At 40.9% G+C, this 21,506-nt stretch overlaps 1 protein-coding gene across 1 annotated transcript; it reads right to left on the bottom strand.

The window, feature by feature from the left end:
* Positions 1-17,920: 17,920 nt before the first annotated feature.
* LOC138890082 (uncharacterized) lies at positions 17,921-18,286 on the bottom strand. The gene has a single exon (XM_070173433.1). It carries the CDS (start codon positions 18,284-18,286, stop codon positions 17,921-17,923), a length of 366 nt encoding a protein of 121 aa, XP_070029534.1.
* Between the last annotated feature and the right edge of the window lie 3,220 nt (positions 18,287-21,506).

Raw genomic sequence — 21,506 nt, forward strand, 5'->3', positions numbered from 1 at the left:
TGAATATGAAATAATATGTTTATTGTTCAAGGTTAGAGGGAAAATTTAATTTAAAAGTGGAAGGGAAATATAATTTACACCCAAATAACATTCATGTATTACACGAATCTAAAAAATCTATCACTGCTTTGGCTTCAAGTTCCATTTTTACTTATCTATGTTATAGAGTTAATTACTCAAATGATCACTCAACTATCTCAAATTATCTCCTAAAGTCACTTTACTTTCGTTTGTAACAACAAAGTCACTGAACTATTATATGGCACTCAGAAGGTCACTCAACTAGATTTTCCAAATTTTGGATTGTCAAATACCTATTTTACCCTCTAAATTATAAATATTTATCTACTTTTATTTTTTTGTTTAATTTTAATTTATATTATGAACTTACCTATAGAATAAAGAAATATTATTTATAAATTAAAAAATAAAAAGTATTTAAAAATCTATAATGCTGGAATAACAAAATAATGAGTATAGTAAAAGAATTAATTAGAATAAGTTATTCAAAATAATAATTTCAGTATTAAAAAAAAATCAAAAAACTATTTACACAACTGAGAATGAAAGAAAATAAAGATTATAAAATATATATTCCATGCACCTAATATAAAAATAATTATTTAAATAAAAGTATTTTTATAATATACATTATATATTCTTGAAAATTATGTTCAATTATATTATATATATTCCATGCACGACTTAATATAGCATATTTTCTCCTGTACAGATAGTCCCCCTACTTTCCGGTGATATAACTTTGTGCTGTCAGCAAGTTGGAAGAAAAACATAATAATATAATTGAGTTTAATTTTCAAGAATATATAATGTATATTATAAAAATACCTTTATTTAAATAATTATTTTTATATTACCTGCATAGAATATATATTTTACAACTTTTATTTTCTTTCATTCTGAATTGTGTAAATAAATTTTGATTTTTTTTGTTAATACTAAAATTACTATTACTAACAAATTATTCTAATTATTTTTTTTTACTATGCTCATTATTTTGTTAGTCCGGCATTATATATGCTTAAATATTTTTTAAATTTATAAATAATATTTATTTATTCTATAGGTAAGTTCATAATAAAATTAAAAAGGGAAAATTATAATATTAAAAAATTTAAAAAAATAAAAAGAAAATAAATGTTTATAATTTAGAGGGTAAAATAGGTATTTGGCAATCCAAAATTTAATAAATCTAGTTGAGTGACCTTATGAGTGCAATAAGCATAGTTTAGTGACTTTGTTGTTACATACCGAAAGTAAAGTAACTTTAGGAGATAATTTGGGATAGTTGAGTGACCATTTGAGTAATGGACTCCTATATTGTATTATAAACCTAATTACAACAATTAGACAGGTTCTCAGCTAATTAGATATTTTAAACCTAATTACTAATTATATATAAAATAACGTATTAGGCTCCAATCTTTCCATTTACTCTCCCTTTCTTTCTCTTTCTTGCGCCTCTCAGAGAATTTAAAGAATTGCCTTCCTCTCCGGTTAGAACATTATAGTAATTGGTATTCAATTCAATTTTTTAGATGCTGCAATTTCATGTTTGTTCATTAAAATCTATTAAAACTCCATTGACAGTCATTAAAATGTTTTGAAGCTTTAAATTCAAATAGTGGGTTTTGTAAAATTACTATCTATTTGGATTAGGTGTTGTTGAAGAAGATTAGGTATATCATTTAGAGTTTATATCTCAATTTTGAGGGAGTTAAGTGAAGATTCGAGTTGGTTTTAGTTGGAAGCTATTAAAAGCTCCATTAACGGCCATTGAAGCTTTGAATTCAAAAGGTGAATTTTATGAAATTGTTATTTTTTCGGAATGGGTGTTGTTGCTAATAATATCTCAATTTTGAGAGAGTTTGGAGAAGATTGGAGTTGGTTTTAGTTTCAATTTTTGATTGAAACTCGAAGAGGAAAACATAAATAAATTATATATTTTTTGCATGTCGGTGTACAAACAACATTCAAATGCAAGATATATAAGTTGTGTGTGTTTAATCGAATTCTGTAAAATAAATTATATACAAGTTGTATGTCGGTTGTATATTTTGATTGGATTTTGTACAACAAAAATTGTAGGTCATACAATTTTAAAATATTTTGACCGAATTTTGTATATATTTTATAAAAAAACTCTAGCTACTTTTTGTAGATAAGAAACTTAGCTGAATTTGGTAAATATTATCTTAATTATGTGTCTATAAGAAAAAATTCCTTTCTTTATTATTAGGAAAAACCCGAAGGACAGAGATGGAGCCTAAACCTAACAAATTGAGCCCAAAGAGTTTTGATTGGCTGATGGCAATCATATATCTTGTTTTTAGGTTCTTCTTGCTACCCCCAGGGCCAGTTTCCACTCGATGAACAAAATTTACAGTTTTATTCATTTTTGGAATAAACACCACTAATATTAAATCCGCGCAATATGACCAGTTTGAGGTGACGGAGTGGGCATTTTAAATTGTACATAAAAAGAATTTTAAACGTTGGGGAATTGCCCGTGCCACCTTATAAATATAAGGGGCAGGGTTAAAGACATGCTCAGAACTATGTAATACTATTAGATTAGATGCAGAAGACAAATGAAACATATGATTGTGTCAATTTGACCAAAAAGTTTTCAGGTCTTTTTGCTAAACTAATTGAATGATGAGAAGAAGGATAAATTTTAGCCAAAGATAATTAACTCTAGATCAAAATATGATAAGCAAGAAAAGTTAAATATGGTTAGGCTTCAGAATCAATTAAGACCTCGATCGAGGCCTACGATATGCAATGAGATAATATTCTCGACAACATTACTTCATTGTGCAAAGCAAAGGAAGAAAAAAGGTTCACCAATCCCATCGACGAGATATATCTTCATTTACTCAATTATGACGATTACAAGTGAACATCACGGTTCTGAGCTCTCACTTCTTTACAAGGTAGGCTCTCAAGTTCTCCCCTATTGTGAGTGAAGATGTGTGTGAAATTGAAACAATCCCCCCCTATCTTCATTCTCCCACCTAATACTTATACCAGGTATTCCCATTTACCCAACGGTCCTTAACAAAGGTACCTAAGTCTTTTGACCGTACTTTATATTGACCCTCTGAAATGCCATAACGTCTACTTCGCTGTGTAGGCCTTCTGAGTGTATGACCTCGGTCGTGGACGAGGCACTCGCCACCATATTGCATCATAAATACAACTTTGGCTTACTCAACCCTTTGTCGTTCCTTTTTATGCTGATTGCCTTTTGATCAGATTTCGAGCCATACAGTTAGTCCCTCCGCTTATCGGGCCGTCTTTGGGCGAGCTCGATGGGCGGACCTCGCCAATTCAAAAGTTTGAGAAATCTGAGCACTTTGGTCGATCGGCAAATACTCCATGGCGAAATAACGATGTGACATTTCGAGAGTCGCACCAGACCGTTGCGTCAGTTCGAAATGTCATTAATTCGTCATGCGTTCTCTGTGCATTGCATTGTTTCCCGTGCTCCTTCCATTTTTAAAATAGCGGCATTTGGTTTTCCTGCTCAGAATATTTGTATCCTTATAAATAGGGGGAAAATTTTCGTTTGGGTACTGTGCTTCCCAATTTTTCAAAAGAAAGTCCCAAAACTTTTCTTCTTCTCCTCCAGTTTCTCACATTTCTCTTTCTGTTAAAATTTCTTGTGGCTGCTACCTTCTTTTCTTTATCATTCCCGATCCACGCAACCAGAGAAGAGATGGCTAGTGCACCCTCTAACCTAGATAGAATTGTTGGTTCCCTCGCGTCAGAAACTTATATACCTTCACATGAAGTGGGGGTGGTTATAGCGGAAGATGAGAAATTTCCAACTGTGGATGAGGTGGTTCCTCGCCCAGGGAAGGCCAGGACCGATTTTAAGAACCCTTCTAATTACGAGTCCGAACCCATCATTTTTGCAATGGATGTCGCAGCGCTTACTGCGTTTAAGGCCAAATGGAGGATCCTGATCATATTGAGCTTGTTCCTGTGGGTCGTGACATCGTACATATACACCGCCCGGGATATTGCGCATTTTATACGTACCCATTCATCACCGGATACACACTTACCCTTCCTTCCTTGGCGGTGAACTTTTGTAGCTACTATGAGATGTGTCCGGCTCAGCTCTCTCCGTACATATACAAGCTCTTCCTCATGCCCCTCAAGTATAAGGAGCTGGCGGGTCGAGGGATTTCTCTCCAACACTTACTTCACCTTTTCGTTCTGAATTTTCATAGGGGCACGGTGATGCATCTTTATCATCGAGGAACCAAGGGCTTGGTGGTGAAGATGCACGATAAGATCAATCGCCGTTTTTGGGAGAATTTCTTCTACATGAGGACGGAGCACGTGGTGTTGAACCCTGATGGGTTTCCTGAGATGTGGAATTTTTCCCATAAGTTTCTCTTTCTTTTTCTCTCTCTCTTTTTTTAGAAAAAGTTTGTATGTTGCTCCCCTCCAGTGATCTGTTCATTTTTTTTTGCATCTGAGACGGAACCTCCTCTGTTAGTTGCCGATATCCGCGAGTGGATGAGTTAGGTTTTGCCCCATACGGTGGGGATTCGTGAATGGTCACCGTTCCATGAGAGGTTCGGGCGCAAGCCTTCCGTTTGTGAGTCATCTCGCCTCGCCCTCAGTCACTTTGGTTTTCGCTCTATATTTTCCTCCTTTATTTATCCTCTTTTGATCAAATTTCTCTTATTGGCAGGTCGGAGGGGAGCAAGGAGAGCGGGGGCTCCCATTCCAGCTTTCCATCAGTCGGATTCTTCGCTCGGGCTTGTGCCAATAGCAACTGCAAATGAGGGCGTCCAGGCTCTCGCTACTTCGCGGATCGTGTCTGCACTTGTGCCCGGCCGTTTGGAGGCTGTTCCTCGGGTGGGTACTCCGATTCTGCAGTTCATTCGATAGGTGAACCATCTCGGGACAATGGCAAAGAGGTCCCGTCAAATAGGAGGAGGGTAATGTCTGAGGGGTTGTCTTCGATTGAGAGGGCTTCGAGAGGTGACCCCGTCTTGGCGGTGTCTGAACCTGAAGGTGATACTAGTTTGGGCGCAGGGTCCTCATCTTCTTTATGCATGGAGACAGTGCCCGTTTTGGGCGTGGAGGAGGCTATCGCGGTAGGAGGACAGAGTTCGGAGGCCGCATCGATCATTCCTAGTAGCCCATCGACATCTCAGCAGGTCTGTGCCTCTTCTTCGGCCAATGAGAGGGCGAAGGGCGCGATTATAGACGATTATGAATATGATTCAAATATCGATCCCGAGGACATAAGGATGTTTGATGAAGGGTTTACCCGGGTCAATGTGAGAGCAGACGGTCCTTCCCGTGTGCTCGAGATTCCATCCGATTATGATTTGTTGGAGGATATGGTGGACTTGGTTCCCCAATTCGACCTTCTGTTTTCCATTGCCGAAAGCAGGTCTCTTTGGGGGATCAGCGATGTCGGCCTGTCACGAGGTGTAGCTGAGATGGATTTAAGGGTAAGTTCTTTGCTATTTTCCTCGTTTCGCGCCTTCTACCTTTGCTGACACTTTCTTTTCCTTCATCTTTTTCCTTTTCAGACTTTTATCTTGGAGACTGAGAGTGCTCGTCGAGTGGAGACACGGGTTGCTGTCTTTCAGAAATGGTTGTGAAGTATCGCAGATATCGCGACAAGTGCCGCGAGATGCATGCGCTACTCAGGGCGAGCGATAGTCATCAATCCCTTAGAGAGGAGTTGAGCTGAAAGATGAGGACCCGATGCAGTCCATTGGCAAATGCAGCGAGCTTGAGAGGCTTCTTAGGGCCAAAAAGGAGGAGCTTGAGGTGGGCAAGGGGGTTGCGGCTGAGTGTGTTAATCTTCAGGCAAAGGTGGTGGCCTTGCGGGAGGAGCTTGATCAGAGCGCTAGTAGAGTTGCCGAACTGAGTGTAGAGTGGTCGGAGAAGGTGGCTGAGTTAGAGAGCAAGATGACTAAGTTAGAGAGGGCTAAGGGAACCCGAGTGGCAGCTTTGGCGAGGGCATCAGCATTGGAAGATACTATCCGCATCCTCAGGTCTAAGCGAGAGGATAAGATGGAGACGGTTGCACTGAGGGATGTACGGATCGAGGAACGAATCGGCGTGCTTGAGCAAGATGTCTCAAACCTGGGTGATCAAGTTATGGATTTCGAGGCTGAAAAGGCACGATTGTTGGCTCAGGATCCTCCTCAAGTACCTGCCTCTGTTGCTGTCCCTCGCTATTTGTACGAGATATGGATCCATGCTAAGGCCTTGCGAAATATATATATATATAAGGGCTTGTTGGCGGCGGGGAGCGTTCCTGAAGTAGTTTTTGAAGATGCTCGTGTTAAAGCGCGCGAACTCGTCTTGCCTGAGGCTATGAATCTGCACCACCAGAGGCCGGCGGAGATGTTGAGATCGAAGATGGGCTTACTTCTGATGAAGACGGTGCTGGAGGGGATGATGGTGGAGATGAGGCCGCTGGATCGAGCGGTGAGAAGGGTGATGGCGTGGACAGGGATAGTGTTGAGTGAAGCCTTTGTGCATAGTTTTTCTGTACTTCGCTTTTTTGTTCTTTTCTTTGTTGTTTCTGGTTTTCGTTTTGAGGAGGCCCGATTTCGGCCTTTTGTGAGACTCTCTTTATGTATATTTTTATGAATAAGATAGTTGGTTTGTTTCTGGTTGTATATCTTTGGCTTTTCATTCTGAAAATATCTTTGGATTTACTCGTGATGAGTCCTTGACTTTCAGTTGAGAATTTGACCGAGATTGACTCGAGCGAGGCCACATTTTATCTCGTTAATTCGAGTGAGGTTGAATTTCAATTTTTTAGTTCTAGCGAGGTCAAATTTCAACTTGTTAGTTCGAGCGAGGTCGAATTTTAACTTGTTAGTTCGAGCGAGGTCGAATTTTACTTTTAAATAACGATGGACAAGGGCCGTATAGGTGTGAATTCGAACGAGGTTGAATTGTAACCTGTAATGAGCTCGAGCGATGTCGAACGTTGACTTGTTAATTAAAACGAGGTCGAATTTCAGTTTGACTTGGCGACGGCGGGGGGCCGCGTGCTTGTGAATTTGAACGAGGTTGAATTGTTACCCTTAATGAGTTCGAGCGTGGTCGAACGTCGACTAGTTAACTCGAATGAGGTCAAATTTCACTTTGACTTGGTGGTGGCCGGGGGCTGCATGGGTGTGAATTCGAACGAGGTCGAATTGTGACCCGTAATGAGTTCGAGCGAGGTCAAACATTGACTTTTTAATTCCAACGAGGTTGAATTTCACTTTTAATTGGCAATGGTCAGGGGTCACATGGGTGTGAATTCGAACGAGGTCGAATGTGACCCGTAATGAGTTCAAGCGAGGTCGAACGTTGACTTGTTAATTCAAATGAGGTCGAATTTCACTTTCGATTGGCGATGGCCGGGGGTCGCGTGGGTGTGAATTCGAACAAGGTCGAATGTAACTCGTGATGAGTTTGAGCGAGGTCGAACCTTGACTTGTTATGCAGAAAATGAGGTCGAGCATGATTCTTGTATTGGCGTGGTGTGTAGACATGGTGGTCACATAAGAATGTTGTATGCTGCCTCGCTTTCGTTGGAGAATATTGAATGTTATTGCATGGTTTATGCAAGCGTTGGGAGGAGTCCCTGTCTATCTATTCCCTTCATTACTCGGCCTAGAGAGGCAGTTGATAGGCCGGGCGATGTATGTTTTGCACATGCTTTGAGACACGTTGGTGTGTACTCGAGGTTAGATTTGGTCGGTCATGTTGCCGTAGGGTTGTTTTGGCGAATGCGTGGGTGAGTTTTTTGGACTCGTGTTTTGTCTATACGTTGGAGGGATGATCGGTTCCAACCCTACACCACTATCTAATGGCGAGGAGTGGTCGATGCAGCTTTTACCCGAAATGTCGGGATCGAGTTCCACAGGGAGTTAATATTGGTTGGGAGTTGGGTTTCTATCTAATCTAGCTATGCGTGTAGCTTTTAATTGCAGTTCTAACCATGTTTGGATTTGTTACTATTCTACTTTTAATGCTATTGATTGCTGAAAATAAACTAAGTACAATATTTTTGTAAAGTTTTCTCAAGGAATAAAGAGCACTAGGGAAGTGACTCACACCTAGGCGAGTATCTAATGGGATCTAAAATTTAGGACAAGCTTGTTATATTTGGGATCGTGATATACCCTTTACACAAAAGTACTCACTCTATACCTCTCGGTAATTTGAGTGACTTTGCCCTAATTGGCTTTCTCAAGCCCAATTGGGTGTTCAAACAATGCAAGTAAAATTGGCTCAATTCGGGTATTACTATCTCTAGGTTTAACCTTTTAATTAGGGCTATCAATCTCTTGAGTGCACCCCAAATCCTTGTTAGCCTAATTTTCCTAGACTTAGTCCCTCTTTTTCAAGAAGAGTCTAAGCCATAAAGGCATGAATCAGTGTTTGCAACCACCAATTCTACAATTAAAGCATAAATCAAGCTAAATATCACTAACCCATCAACAATTAAGCCATAAAATAGAAGACCCATTACATATCCACACTAGGGTTGGGTCACAACCCTAACTAATGAGTTTAGCTACTCATAATAAAGGTAGAATCAAAGATGAAGATGAAATATAAGCCATAAAAGTTGATTACAAAAATAAAATCTAAGATTAATAGCTAAAACTGCTCTAAAATTACTCTAAGTGGTAAAATACGGCTGTTCATGAGATCCTCAAAACAAAAGATACCCTAAAAAGGTTAAAAGATCTATTTATACATAGTTGAAATTACTGGACAAAAATACCCCTACGCAGGTTCCGCTATCAATGCAATACTGAGCGTCTCAGCGCTTGAACTTTAGCGTCCGCGCAAAAGCAATCACGGACCGCGTTTCTTCCATTTTGGACTGGGATTGGGCTTGATTTCACTGGGAGCGTAAAAGAGACCGCCTCAGCGTTGTCTTCAACCGCGGCCGCATAAAATGTTTGCGGACCGCGCTCTTCATTTGAGCTCAAATTTCCAGGCCTCTGAATATCTATTTCGCCCTCAGCGGAATTCACACCGCGGCTGTGTCACGTATTCCGTTTCCACACTATTTCACCGTGGTGAACGGTATCTGTTGTATCCCAAAAATGCCTTCTCTGAATCTCAATTTCGCTGACAGCGTAATTGTGGCCGCTTTAGTGGTGGACTTCCACGGCCGCACTTTTCCTTCGCTATCAGCGCTTTTATGTCAGCTTTGAACTTGTGTAATTTTATCCTTTATGAGCAGGTTATGACTTTCTTGCCTCATTTTGACCAAACCCTACAAACAAGAACAATAAGTTAGTTTTTGGGAATACTTTTACACATTTTTTCTCCAAAAGAGAGCATAGGATAGGCTAGAATCCATAGTTATCAACTCCCCAAAACTTAAGCTTTTGCTTGTCCTTAAGCAAATAAAGTAATTCCCACCTCCACAAGGTAAACGAAAGAAGAATTTCAGTTGTTCTAAGGTGACCTCATCAAGCATCAATTGGGACTAACAATTACCCTCAATACAAATGTATTATCAACAACACACAACCTTTTTAGCAACACGGCTCTAATGGGACACAAGAGCATCAAAAGTTGACTTAACTCATCAAGGAAGCTCACTATACAATGTAGGTCACTGTGGAACCCAAACTCTTTCTCCTCTACTCTCCATAAGCAAATCTCACTTTAGATTATAGCACTCAGAGCAAGGATTGTGGAAAAATACACGCATCTCTCTCAAAGGAAGGTCACAAGTCCGGCTCTAAGTAGCATAAGCTTGCCCCTCATGTGAATCACCACTAATGTAAGCTCACTCAACTCGAAATCATATAGGGCTTTTGTGGAAATGTAATGAAGGCTTTTGGTTCAAGGTAGGATATATCGGTCTATGAAGGTTTCATCTTTCCTTTAGCACTTCATTTTCTCATTTCGGCTTACACTTTCTTGACTTTTTGAGTCATTTTTCTCTTCCTTATGGGACTAGAGAGACACATTGTCACTCTTTCTTGTTCATGACAATCATTTTTCTCCTTTCTAATCATTCCAAGTCTTTCATCATTTCTTTTGTTGAATCCCTTCATTTTTCTATATTGTTCACTTTCTTTTTGACTTTTTGACTTTTATTTCTTTTTCTTTTTCTTTTTACCTTCCCTTTTATTTATTTTGTACCTTTTATCACTTTTGCATTCTTCGTATCTTCCCCCAAACTTATGTTTTTGCCAATTGTGCTAAGGAAAGATCGGTGCCAAGAAAGGATTATTTTAGAACGGATAAAGGCTTGTATCATTGTTATTGAAAAAAACAAGGGCTATAGCTCAACGGGGTTGACTAGGAATATCATATTTGGTAGGCTATGGATGCTTTCAAGTTTTCAATTTGGACCAAGGAGAGCCTGTAATCATTTCTCAAGTCGAGCTACACTTAGAATTTCGCCTAGACAAACATTCAGGGCAAGTTCTAGACTTATTGGCAAGAGTTGGACTTGCAAATCAATATCTCACCTCACAGCTATTGTATTGCTAAAGAGAACAGAGTCGAGGGCCCATAACAACCTTAGCTAAGATTGAGGAACACAAATGGTCCTGAAAAATCACTCGATGATTGTTTAGTCAACACAAGAGTCTAAAAGTCAAAACTAGCGCCATTCTTTTCAAATCCATTTGTTTCTAACCATAAGGTCAAAGGTAAATGTGTTAGGCCCAAGTGAATCTTTGCCTGAGACACTTTTATTCATTAGTACTATTTACACAAGAACATAAAGAAAAAGGACTCAAACCTTTAAGAAGGTTGTCATGACATCCATCATCGGGAAGAGCCACTCGATTCACATAAATTTCACCTTTGAAAAGAACCGTGACATTAAGAAAACCAAAGGCTTATTGATCAAGAAAACTTGTAAAAGTAAGAAGCTACAAATTGAAAAAGAAACTACTAAATGAAAATAAGAAGCTATGCTATTAAGGAAAATTGCAAATGAAGTTATAAAGTAAAATATAGAAAGTAAACTGAATATGTACAATAGAGGATTGAGACGAATATACATAAAAGGGGAATGAATGTATACATGGAAAAGTAACTTTATATACATATCAAAATTGAAAAATAATGAAAAAGTGAAAAATAAATGGTAAAGTTATATACATACCAAAAGTGAAGAATAACGATAAAGAAAAATATGTATCATAAATACATTCCAGTCATCAAATCAAAATAGGACCACCCCCCCCCCCAAAAAAAAACTAGCATTGCCCGCAATGCTAAAAGCAAAAATAAGATCAAAGAGGGGTTAAAGAGTAAAGAATACTCCCTATGATTCCTCTGTCTGCATGGTGTTACTTGTTGGGTCCTCTGGCTGGACTAAGTCACCTCCCTCGGGGTCTTGCACCTCAATCTCCAAGTCATCAGTCTGGGAATCACCCCTCTCCTCATGGGCTCTCTATCAGCCTCCTGCTCTGGTGCATGTGCTATCTGAGCTGCTGGAGCCGACTCCTCCAATAGTAGGTCCAATAGGATGTCGCCTACTGATCTAATCTTATCCACCTCCTTCCTTAGCAGCTTTATTGACTCCTTGGAAGCCCTAGTCTTCTTCATTTTCTTTGTTTATTTGCTCAGGTCCGTGATTTCCTTTCCCTGTGCCTCCAAAGTGGCCATAATTAGCTTTTGGTTGTCCAGAAGCTCCTTAAGTGATTCCTCTACTGAAGCAAGCACCCGAGGCTGTGCAGGAACTGACTGAGTTGCCACTGTGCTGGATAGGATAGACAACTTTGATGTAGCTGTCTGCATCTAGTTGTTGATGCTGGATAGAGTTTGGTTAACCCTCAGTGCAGTCAAAGGGTATGCTGATGAAGAAGGCACCAAAGAGGGCATGGACGTAGATGTTCCGGATGAAGGATGTGGTATGGCAGTGGGAGGCTCGGAACCAGTGGCCACCAACCCTAGCTCTTCGGATTGGCTAGTGGAAGTGGAGGCTTTGCCCTTGGACTTGGGGTTGTCTGAACCCTGAAGGTTGTACTAGGAGAATGGTCTCTTTGGTTTCACCTTGGTGTCAAAGTCCCTTCCTTCAACTTTCTGATCCTCCAAGTAAATGGTGGGGAAGTTCGGGAAAGGGTATGAGCTCTCATTTTTGTTAACCACTCTGGTGATCACCCTGGACACAATATTCCCCATGTTGATCAGGTACCCCGCCATGATGGTCCCCATAATAATAGCCTAGGATACCGGCATATCACTGTCATGTGTAGTAGGGTTTAACCGGCTGCACACAAACATTTCCCAAACCTTCGCCTCGAAGCTCAAAGTGTTCCTGTAGATTGGGACCCCAGGTGTCCGCCAAGCCGGAATAGTCCTCGAGAGAGCAATCATTGATGCCAGCCACGGGCGGGCTAACTCATCCATAGCCATCTTCTTTAGATACAAGGACTCATCCTCGTCGTTAAACCCAGCATACTCATTCAACGTCTTGCCATCAAACTTAAGCTTCTTGTTCTAGACTTTGGTAAAAAATGTGCCCTTTTTGATGTGGGTGACATTGGCGTAAAACTCCTTGACCAAATGTTTATTGGCATTTGGTATGTTGCTGGTGAAGAACTTCCACTCCGCTCTCTCATTGAATTGCCTCTTGACATTTGGGTTGTGAGATAGCAAGTCCTGCTCAATGAATACCCTCTCATGTGTAAGTGACCTCTGAGGCCACCACTCTCGAAACTTGTGGTAGGATTTCTCACTGACAAATCTTTCTTGCCATACCACCGGGTTCCTTGTTTTTTCCAACACTCTTGTCTAGGTCACCACCCCTCCCGTCGCCAGGGATCTCAACATTTACATCAATAGGGTCATGTCTAGGTGGAGAGGTTGGAGGAGAAATTGATGTTGAAGACTCACTACTTTTCTCTAACCATCAGACAACTCAGAAAAAATAGGGGAAGTTGGGGGTGTAGGCTTTTCTCTCAACTTAAATCTCCTTTAGAAGCCTGTAGGAATGTGTGTTGGCACTGAGTCTCCTTCCGAAATTTCCCGAGAAAGGACATACTCACTACCCTAAGAATGGGATATGGCTCTGTCCGCAGCTTTGATTATTTTCCGTAACTTCCCAATCAATTTCTGGACCGCTAGTGATAACTTGGTCCTTCCTTGTCCTCCTCTTCCCCTGCCTCGGGAGGATTCAGCCCTCCCTTTTTGTGTATCACTGGCACCTCTAGATCGAACCATTGTTGGCAGAGAATAAGCCATGAAAAAACGTCAGAACAATGTAACAATCATATGGTTAAGCACTACAGTTGAAGCTAAAACATTGCACAAGGAAATAACATAGCAGAGGACTCGCATTACTGCCTCTCAGAATCAAGTTCCGCTGACTGGGGAAAAAGATGCGTGACCGCATAAAGGAAACCACGGACCACGGGAAAAGCACTGCGTCCATGAAATGTTGGGACTCAAACTACCCACTCTCTGAATCTAAGGTACCGCTGAGAGCGGAATTTTGGGTGCGGCCGCAAAAACTGCACCGATGTCCGCGAAAAAACAGACATGGTCGGGACCCAACTTTCACTTCTCTACACTTGAAATTTGTTGTCCCTGAAAAAGTAAGCGCGGCAGTGTAAAGAAGGCCATTGAAAGCGGAATTCCCATCGTTAACCGCGGAAAATCTATCATTCAACTCTTACACAGCATGAACGCACACAGCGTAATTTGGACAGCTGTCCGTGGAATTCCACAACCAGATGGACTTTTTTGACTTTTCTAGACCTAGGGTTTCACTTTTTTTAGTCATTAACAAGTATCATGAACATTACCAACCCCTACTAGGCATGCACAACAAGTATCATCATGAATTTTTAGCCTCAACTAATTAACAACTACTTAACCCTAGTTAAAACTAAAAGAAAAGAGGAAGAAGTTAAAACTAAAAGAAAGGAAAAGCACAAATTTAAAAACAATGTGATGATTTGAGCATACCAAATGTTGGATGAGTGTTGGAAATGAACTTTTGATTTGTGTTATGCAGATCAGGTCTCAGATTACGGAAGATGAACAGTGAGTTATTTCTTTTGAGAGTAAAAAGTGCGAAAAAGGGTAAAAGGAGAAGGGCCCTCCTATTTATAACAAAACCATGGGGGCCACACCGACTTACCTAGCGTGGTCGAGGAATTACACCGCGGTCTGCGCTTTGGCTGTTCTGAAGAGTTGCTTGTTCAGCATTACTGCTGAGAGCAGAAAAGTGGATGCGGTCGTGGAACAAGGTCCACTGACCGCAAAAAAACCACCGCGGACGTGGTTGAAACTTCACAAAATCACATTTTGGACATTTCAAATCCGCGTCCGCTACCAAATAATGCCCCCGTGAAAAAGATTCCGCTGACCGCAGAATTTTGAGCACAGTCAGCAGTCCAAATGCATACTTAGCCAAAAAGGATTCCAGTATTAGTCCTGCACTGCATCAAATATTCCTACACAAATCTCACAATCAGTTAGTCCAAAACAAATCCTACACTAAAAAGAAAATAAAATTGAAGAAAATGAAAAACACATGGGTTGCCTCCCAAGAAGCGCCTGATTTAACGTCACGGCACGACGCATATTACCATCATCATTTAAAATTGATCAAGGCCACCACGTGGCTATCATCAAATTTTCCCAGATAGTGTTTGACTCTGTGCCAATTAACTCTGAAAACTTCACCATTTTTATTCTTCAAATCAAGAGCACCAAATGGAGTCACATGTACCACTTCAAAAGGGCCACTCCATTTTGACTTGAGCTTTCCCGAAAATAGTCGTAACCGAGAGTTGAATAAGAGAACCAAGTCACCCTCCTTGAATTCCTTGCTCCAGACATATTTGTCATGTAAGTACTTCATATTGTCCTTATACAAGGACGAGCTGGAATAGGCATGAAACCTAAACTCATCAAGTTCATTGAGTTGCTCTACCCGGTGATTTTCTGCAACATCCCATTCAAGATTTAACCTCTTCAAAGCCTACATGGCCTTGTCCTCTAACTCAACTGGAAGATGGAACGCCTTCCCAAATACCAACCGGTATAGAGACATACCAATTGGAGTCTTATAAGCAGTCTTGTAAGCCCACAAATCATCATCCAGTTTCCTTGACCAATCAATCCTATTTGCATCGACAGTCTTCGACAATATGCTCTTTATCTCCCTGTTGGAGACCTCAACTTGTTCACTAGCCTGAGGATGATAAGGGGCTGACATCTTGTGATTGACACCATACTTTGCAAGCAGAGTGTCAAATGCTCTACTGCAGAAATGAGAACCCCCATCACTGATGATTTCCCGAGGAGTCCCAAACAGTGGGAAGATATTTTTCTTGAGAAACGCCACCACACTCCGGGCTTCATTGTTGGGCAACACCACGGACTCAACCCACTTAGAAACATAATCAACAGCCACCAGAATATAATTGTTGCCATATGAACTCATAAAAGTCCCCATGAAGTCTATGCCCCACACGTCAAAAATGTCAACCTCAAGAATAGTGGTGAGAGGCATTTCATCCTTCTTAGAAATTCCACCAGCTCTCTGACACTCATCACATCACTTGACAAGCTCACCAGTATCTTTATACAGAGTGGGCCAACTAAAACCACAGCTAAGAACATTTAAAGCAGTCCTCGCCCCACCATGATGACCACCGTAGGGCGAGGAATGTCAAGCATAAAAAATACTCATTTGCTCCTCTTCCGAAACACATCTCCGGATCACACCATCGTTATAAATCTTGAGAAAATAAGGCTCGTCCCAGTAATAATCCAAGTTATCCCGTTTAAGCTTCTTCTTTTGGTTAAAAGAGAGCTCACTCGGAACAATTCCGGTCACAAGAAAATTGGTCACATCGACGAACCAAGGCATACTATTCAATGACACTGAGAGGAGTTGTTCATCTGGGAATGCATCATTAATTTCGAGACCATATTTGGGTCTCCCCTCCTCTTCCAAGCGGGATAAGTGGTCCGCCACATGACTTTCAGTTTCTTTCCAATCAACCATCTCTAGGTCAAATTCTTGAAGCAACAAAGTCCATCTCATCAATCTAGCTTTAGAGTCCTTTTTGGTCATCAAGTAATGGAGTGTCACGTGATCAATATGAACAATCACTTCGGCACCCATGAGATAAGGCCTAAACTTTTCAATTGCAAACACAATTGCTAGTAACTCTTTCTCTGTCACCATATAATTGACTTGGGCATCATTCATAGTTTTGCTTACATATACACCGAATGAAACATCTTGTTCACCCTTTGCCCCAAGATCGCTCCAACTGTAACATCACTAGCATCACACATGAGCTCAAATGGCAAGCTCTATTTGGGGCGGTGATGATGGGAGTGACAGTCAATCTATACTTTAGAAGCTCAAAAGCTTTCATGCACTGACCATTAAACATAAACTTTGCGTCATTTTCTAACAATTTGCACAAAGGATTCACCACCTTGGAAAAGTCCTTGATGAATCTTCGGTAGAACCCTGCATGCCCAAGAAAGTTACTCACTCCTTTGACGAAAGTAGGAGGAGGGAGTTTTGAAATCACTTCAATCTTCACTTTGTCCACTTTGATACCATTCTTTGAGATCTTGGCCGAGGACAATGCCCTCCTCGACAATAAAGTGGCACTTTTCCCAATTAAGCACTAGATTTGTCTCCTCATATCGGGCCAACACTTTGTCAAGATTAACCAAACATTCTTCAAAAGGGTCACCCACAACACTAAAATCATCCATGAACACTTCTAAGAACTCCTCCACCGTGTCAGTAAACACCGCTGAAAGGTAGCCGGTGCATTACACAAATCAAATGGCATCCGGAAAAATGCAAAGGTACCATACCGAAATGTGAAGTTGGATTTATCCTGGTCCTCTGGTGCAATAATAATCTGGTTGTAGCCAGAGTACCCATCCAAAAAGTAATAGTAGGAACGCCCAGCAAGTCTATCCAACATTTGGTCAAGAAAGGGCAATGGAAAATGATTTTTGCGGGTCACTTTGTTCAGCTTCCGGTAGTTCATGCATACCTTCCATCCGGTGACGGTCCTAGTGGGGATCAACTCATTTTGATTATTTGTGACCACAGTCATACCCCCTTTTTTGACACACATTGAATCGGTGAAGTCCATGAACTATCTGAGATGGGATACACAACCCCTGCATCTAGCCATTTGATAACTTCCTTCTTGATAACCTCTTGCATAGCCTCGTTCAACCTCCTTTGATGTTCCATGGAGGGTTTGGCATCATCCTCAAGTATAATATTGTGCATGCAAAAAGCGGGGCTTATCCCTCGAATATCATCTAGAGTCCATCCAATTGCCCTCTTCCTTCTTTGAAGCACCTCAAGGGTAGCATCTACCTGCACGTTAGTAAGGCAAGAAGAAAGAATAACAGGTAAAGTTGAACAAGGGCCCAAGAATTCATACCTAAGGTTTGGAGGCAAAGGCTTCAAGTACAATAAGGGAGGTTCCTCGATTGAGGGCTTTGTTGGTGGAGTCTTTCTGTTCTCAAGATCCAAGGAAAGTTTACGGGGCTCATAGGAGTAAGAACCCATTCCTTGCAAGGCATTGACATACTCGACCAAGCCTTCATCCTTGGTCACATCATGGTTCAACAAACAGCTTCCAAAGGATCCTCCATATTGATCATGGCACTCGTGTCATCAACTATCACCTCCGCCACCAGATCCACAAAAGAACAAACCTTAGTACTATTTGGCTGCTTTATTGATTTGCACACATGGAAGACAACATTTTAGTCACCCACCCAGAAAGTGAGCTCCCCTTCTTCCACATCAACCAATGCCTTCCCTGTTGCTAGGAAAGGCCTTCCCAATATTATCGGCATCTTATAGTCAAATTCACAGTCGAGAATCACAAAATTAGCAGGCAAAATAAACTTGTCAACCCGGACAAAGAACATCATCAATAATACCAAGCGGCCTCTTCATTTTTCTATCCACCATTTGCAATCTCATTGAAGTAGATCTCGGTTGACCAATGCCCAAAGTTTCAAATACGGGGTAAGGCATCAAATTTAAACTTTCTCCCAAATCACACGGGGCCTTTGCAAAATCTGCACTACCAATGGTACATGGAATGGTAAATGCGTCGGGATCTTCAAGCTTTGGAGCCATCGAGTGCACAATGGCACTCACTTGATGAGTCATTTTGATAGTATCACAATCCAGAGATCTCTCTTTAGTCACCAAGTCTTTCATAAACTTGGCATATCCCGATATTTGCTTAAGAGCTTCCACCAAGGGCATATTGATCGACAAACTTTTCATCATCTCAATAAACTTCTTGAACTGATTTTCATTCTTCTGCTTTGCAAGTCTTTGAGGTTATGGTGGAGGAGGCCTTGGCAAGGGAGCCTTGGCTTTAGGCATCACCGTTTTCGGTTTGTCTATAACGTGTTCCCTAGACGGGTTTACGTCATTTTGAGTCTCCTCCTCATTGTCATGAATATCAATCCTCACCTCACCATCCAATTTCTCTTTACTCACTTGATCATCAACTATAAAAAATCATTGTCATTTTGCACTTCAACACATCACTCACAACTTCATTTTGCTTGGAGGTACCTGATTCACCACCTCTACCGCTCCTTGTGGTCACCGCCATTGCATGGCTAGTATTGTTCCCACCCTTCAGGTTTACTACCGTGTCACTAGTTAGTTCCCCCTTAGGGCGAGTGTTCAAGGCTTGCGAAATCTGACCATGTTGCACCTCCAGATTGCAGATAGAAGTATTATAGGACGTCAATTGGGCATCTAAGTCGGTGTTCTTCTTCATCATTTGCTCAAACATTGACGCAATCCAGCCCATCTCATTGTTGGAAGAGCTAGGACCTTGGGACGGAAATGGAGGCAGATTGTTTGGTTGTTGAAACATTGGAGGCCTTTGAAAACCCGGCCCCCGATTACCATTATTCTAACCTCCTTGGTTGTTTTTGCCACCCCAATTCCTATTGTTACCCCAATTCTAGTTGTTGTTCCCCTAATTGTTGGAGTTGTTGTTGTTATTGTTCTAACTTCCTTGGCCCTGGTTGCCCCAGTCTGATTATTCCTTTACGATCTCCATTGTTGTTTTGGAGCATTACCTCTTTGTCCTTGATAGTTGTTGCATACAAAACCTATTCACTTTGCTCACATTACCCATCATCCTGTTTGTAACCACTACTACCTTGCTCATATTGATCTTGATTACCTTGCATTTGTTGCCCATGTTGTCTCCTTTTGTTTACCAATAGATAAACGCCTTCCATTGTGTTTACTTGCTTTGGTCCCTGAATCTGCTGAAGTTGTGCTTTGGCTAACTGGTTCATGGTTGTTGTCAACTCAGCTATGGCTTGTTCGTGGTCTTGAAGTTCCTTGTGATGGTTTATGACACGAGGGTCCCCTTGAGGAACATTTGCCCGACTCTACCAAGCTGATGAAATGTCGTCCATCTCATCAAGAATCTCACAGGCCTCAGCATAAGGCAACTTCATAAAATTACCCCCTGCTAACTAGTTTACCACACATTGTTTGGTCGCGTTTATACCCGATAGAATGTCTGTTGGATCGTTACTTTAGTCATGTCTTTGTTGGAGCATTCCTTAACCATAGTTCTATATCTATCCCAAATTTCATGAAGGGGTTCATTTGGTTCCTGTTTAAATGCTAAGATTTCATCCCTTAATACAGCCATATATCCCGGTGAGAAAACTTGGCTATAAACTTGTCGTCCAACTCACCACGTAGTGATGGAATGGTTGAGGAGTTTTTTGAGCCATTCCAAAGCTTTCTCTCTAAGTGAAAAAGGGAACAATCAGTCTCAATGCATCCTCCGACACATTTGTCTGTTTGCTACCCAGCATTTATCCACAAAACGCTTTAAATGTTTATATGCATTCTGATGGGGAGCGCCTGTGAAGTACCCTCGTTGCTCCAATAAGGTCAGCATGACATTTGTAATCTGGAAATTTCCCGCCCAAATCCGAGGTGGGACAATAGCACTTGCGTGGTCGATGTAGCTTTTACCCGAAAGGTCGGGATCGATTTCCACAGGGAGTTAATATTGGTTGGGAGTCGGGTTTCTATCTAATCTAGCCATGCGTGTTTCTTTTAATTGCACTTCTAACCATGTTTGGATTTGTTACTATTCTACTTTTAATGCTATTGATTTCTGAAAATAAACTAAGCACAATATTTTTGTAAAGTTTTCTCAAGTGATAAAAAGCACTAGGGAAGTGACTTACACCTAGGCGAGTATCTAATGGGATCTAAAATTTAGCACAAACTTGTTATATTTGGGGTCGTGTTATAACCTTTACACAAAATTACTCACTCTATACTTCTCGGTAATTTGAGTGACTTTGCCCTAATTGGATTTCACAAGCCCAATTGGGTGTTCAAATAATGCAAGTAAAATTGGCTCAAGTCGGGTATTACTATCTCTAGGTTTAACCTTTAATTGGGGCTATCAATCTCTTGAGTGCACCCCAATTCCTTGTTAGCCTAATTTTCCTAGACTGGTCCCTCTTTCTCAAGAAGAGTCTAAGTCATAAAGGCATGAATCAATGTTTGCAACAACCAATTCTACAATTAAAGCATGCATCAAGCTAAATACCACTATCCCATAAACAATTAAGCCCTAAAATAGAAGAACCATTAAATACCCACACTAGGGTTGGGTCACAACCCTAGCTAATAGGTTTATCTACTCATAATAAAGGTAGAAATCAAAGATGAAGATGAAATATAAACCATAAAAGTTAATTACAAGAATAAAATTTAAGATTAATAGCTAAAGCTGCTCTAAAATTACTCTAAATGGTAAAATACGGCTGTTCAAGAGCTCCTCAAAACAAAAGATACCCTAAAAATATGAAAAAGATCTATTTATACACAGCCGAAATTACTGGACAAAAATACCCCTACGGAGGTTCCGCTGTCAGCGCAATACTGAGCGCCTCAGCGCTTGAACTTTTGCGGCAGCGCAAAAGCAAGTGCGGACCGCATTTCTTCCATTTTGGATTTGGATTGGGCTTGATTTTGTTGGGAGCGTAAAAGAGACCGCCTCAGCATTGTCTTCAACCACGGCCGCGCAAAATGTTCGCGGACCGCGCTCTTCATTTATTCTCAAATTTCCAGGCCTCTGAATCTCTATTTCGCCCTCAGCGGAATTCTTACCGCGGTCGCTTCAAGAATTCCGCTGCCGCAATATTTCACTGCGGTCAGCGGTATCTGTTGTATCCCACAAATACCTTCTCTGAATCTCAATTCCACTAACAGCGTAATTGTGGCCGCTTCAGCGGTGGAACTTGTGCAACGTTTTTATGTCAGCTTTGAACTTGTGCAATTTTAACTCCTTTATGAGCTGGTTATGACTTTCTTGCCTCATTTTGACCAAACCCTGCAAACAAGCACAATAAGTTAGTTTTCGGGAATACTTTTACACATTTTTGCTCTAAAACCTAAGCAAAAGAGAGCATAAGATAGG

The sequence above is a fragment of the Nicotiana sylvestris genome, chromosome 4 (assembly GCF_000393655.2).
Source record: "Nicotiana sylvestris chromosome 4, ASM39365v2, whole genome shotgun sequence".
Taxonomy (NCBI): domain Eukaryota; kingdom Viridiplantae; phylum Streptophyta; class Magnoliopsida; order Solanales; family Solanaceae; genus Nicotiana; species Nicotiana sylvestris.

What these genes read in the sequence shown, in the direction of transcription:
- LOC138890082 (XM_070173433.1), bottom strand. Translation starts at nt 18,286, where the DNA reads ATGCCCTTGGTGGAAGCTCTTAAGCAAATATCGGGATATGCCAAGTTT.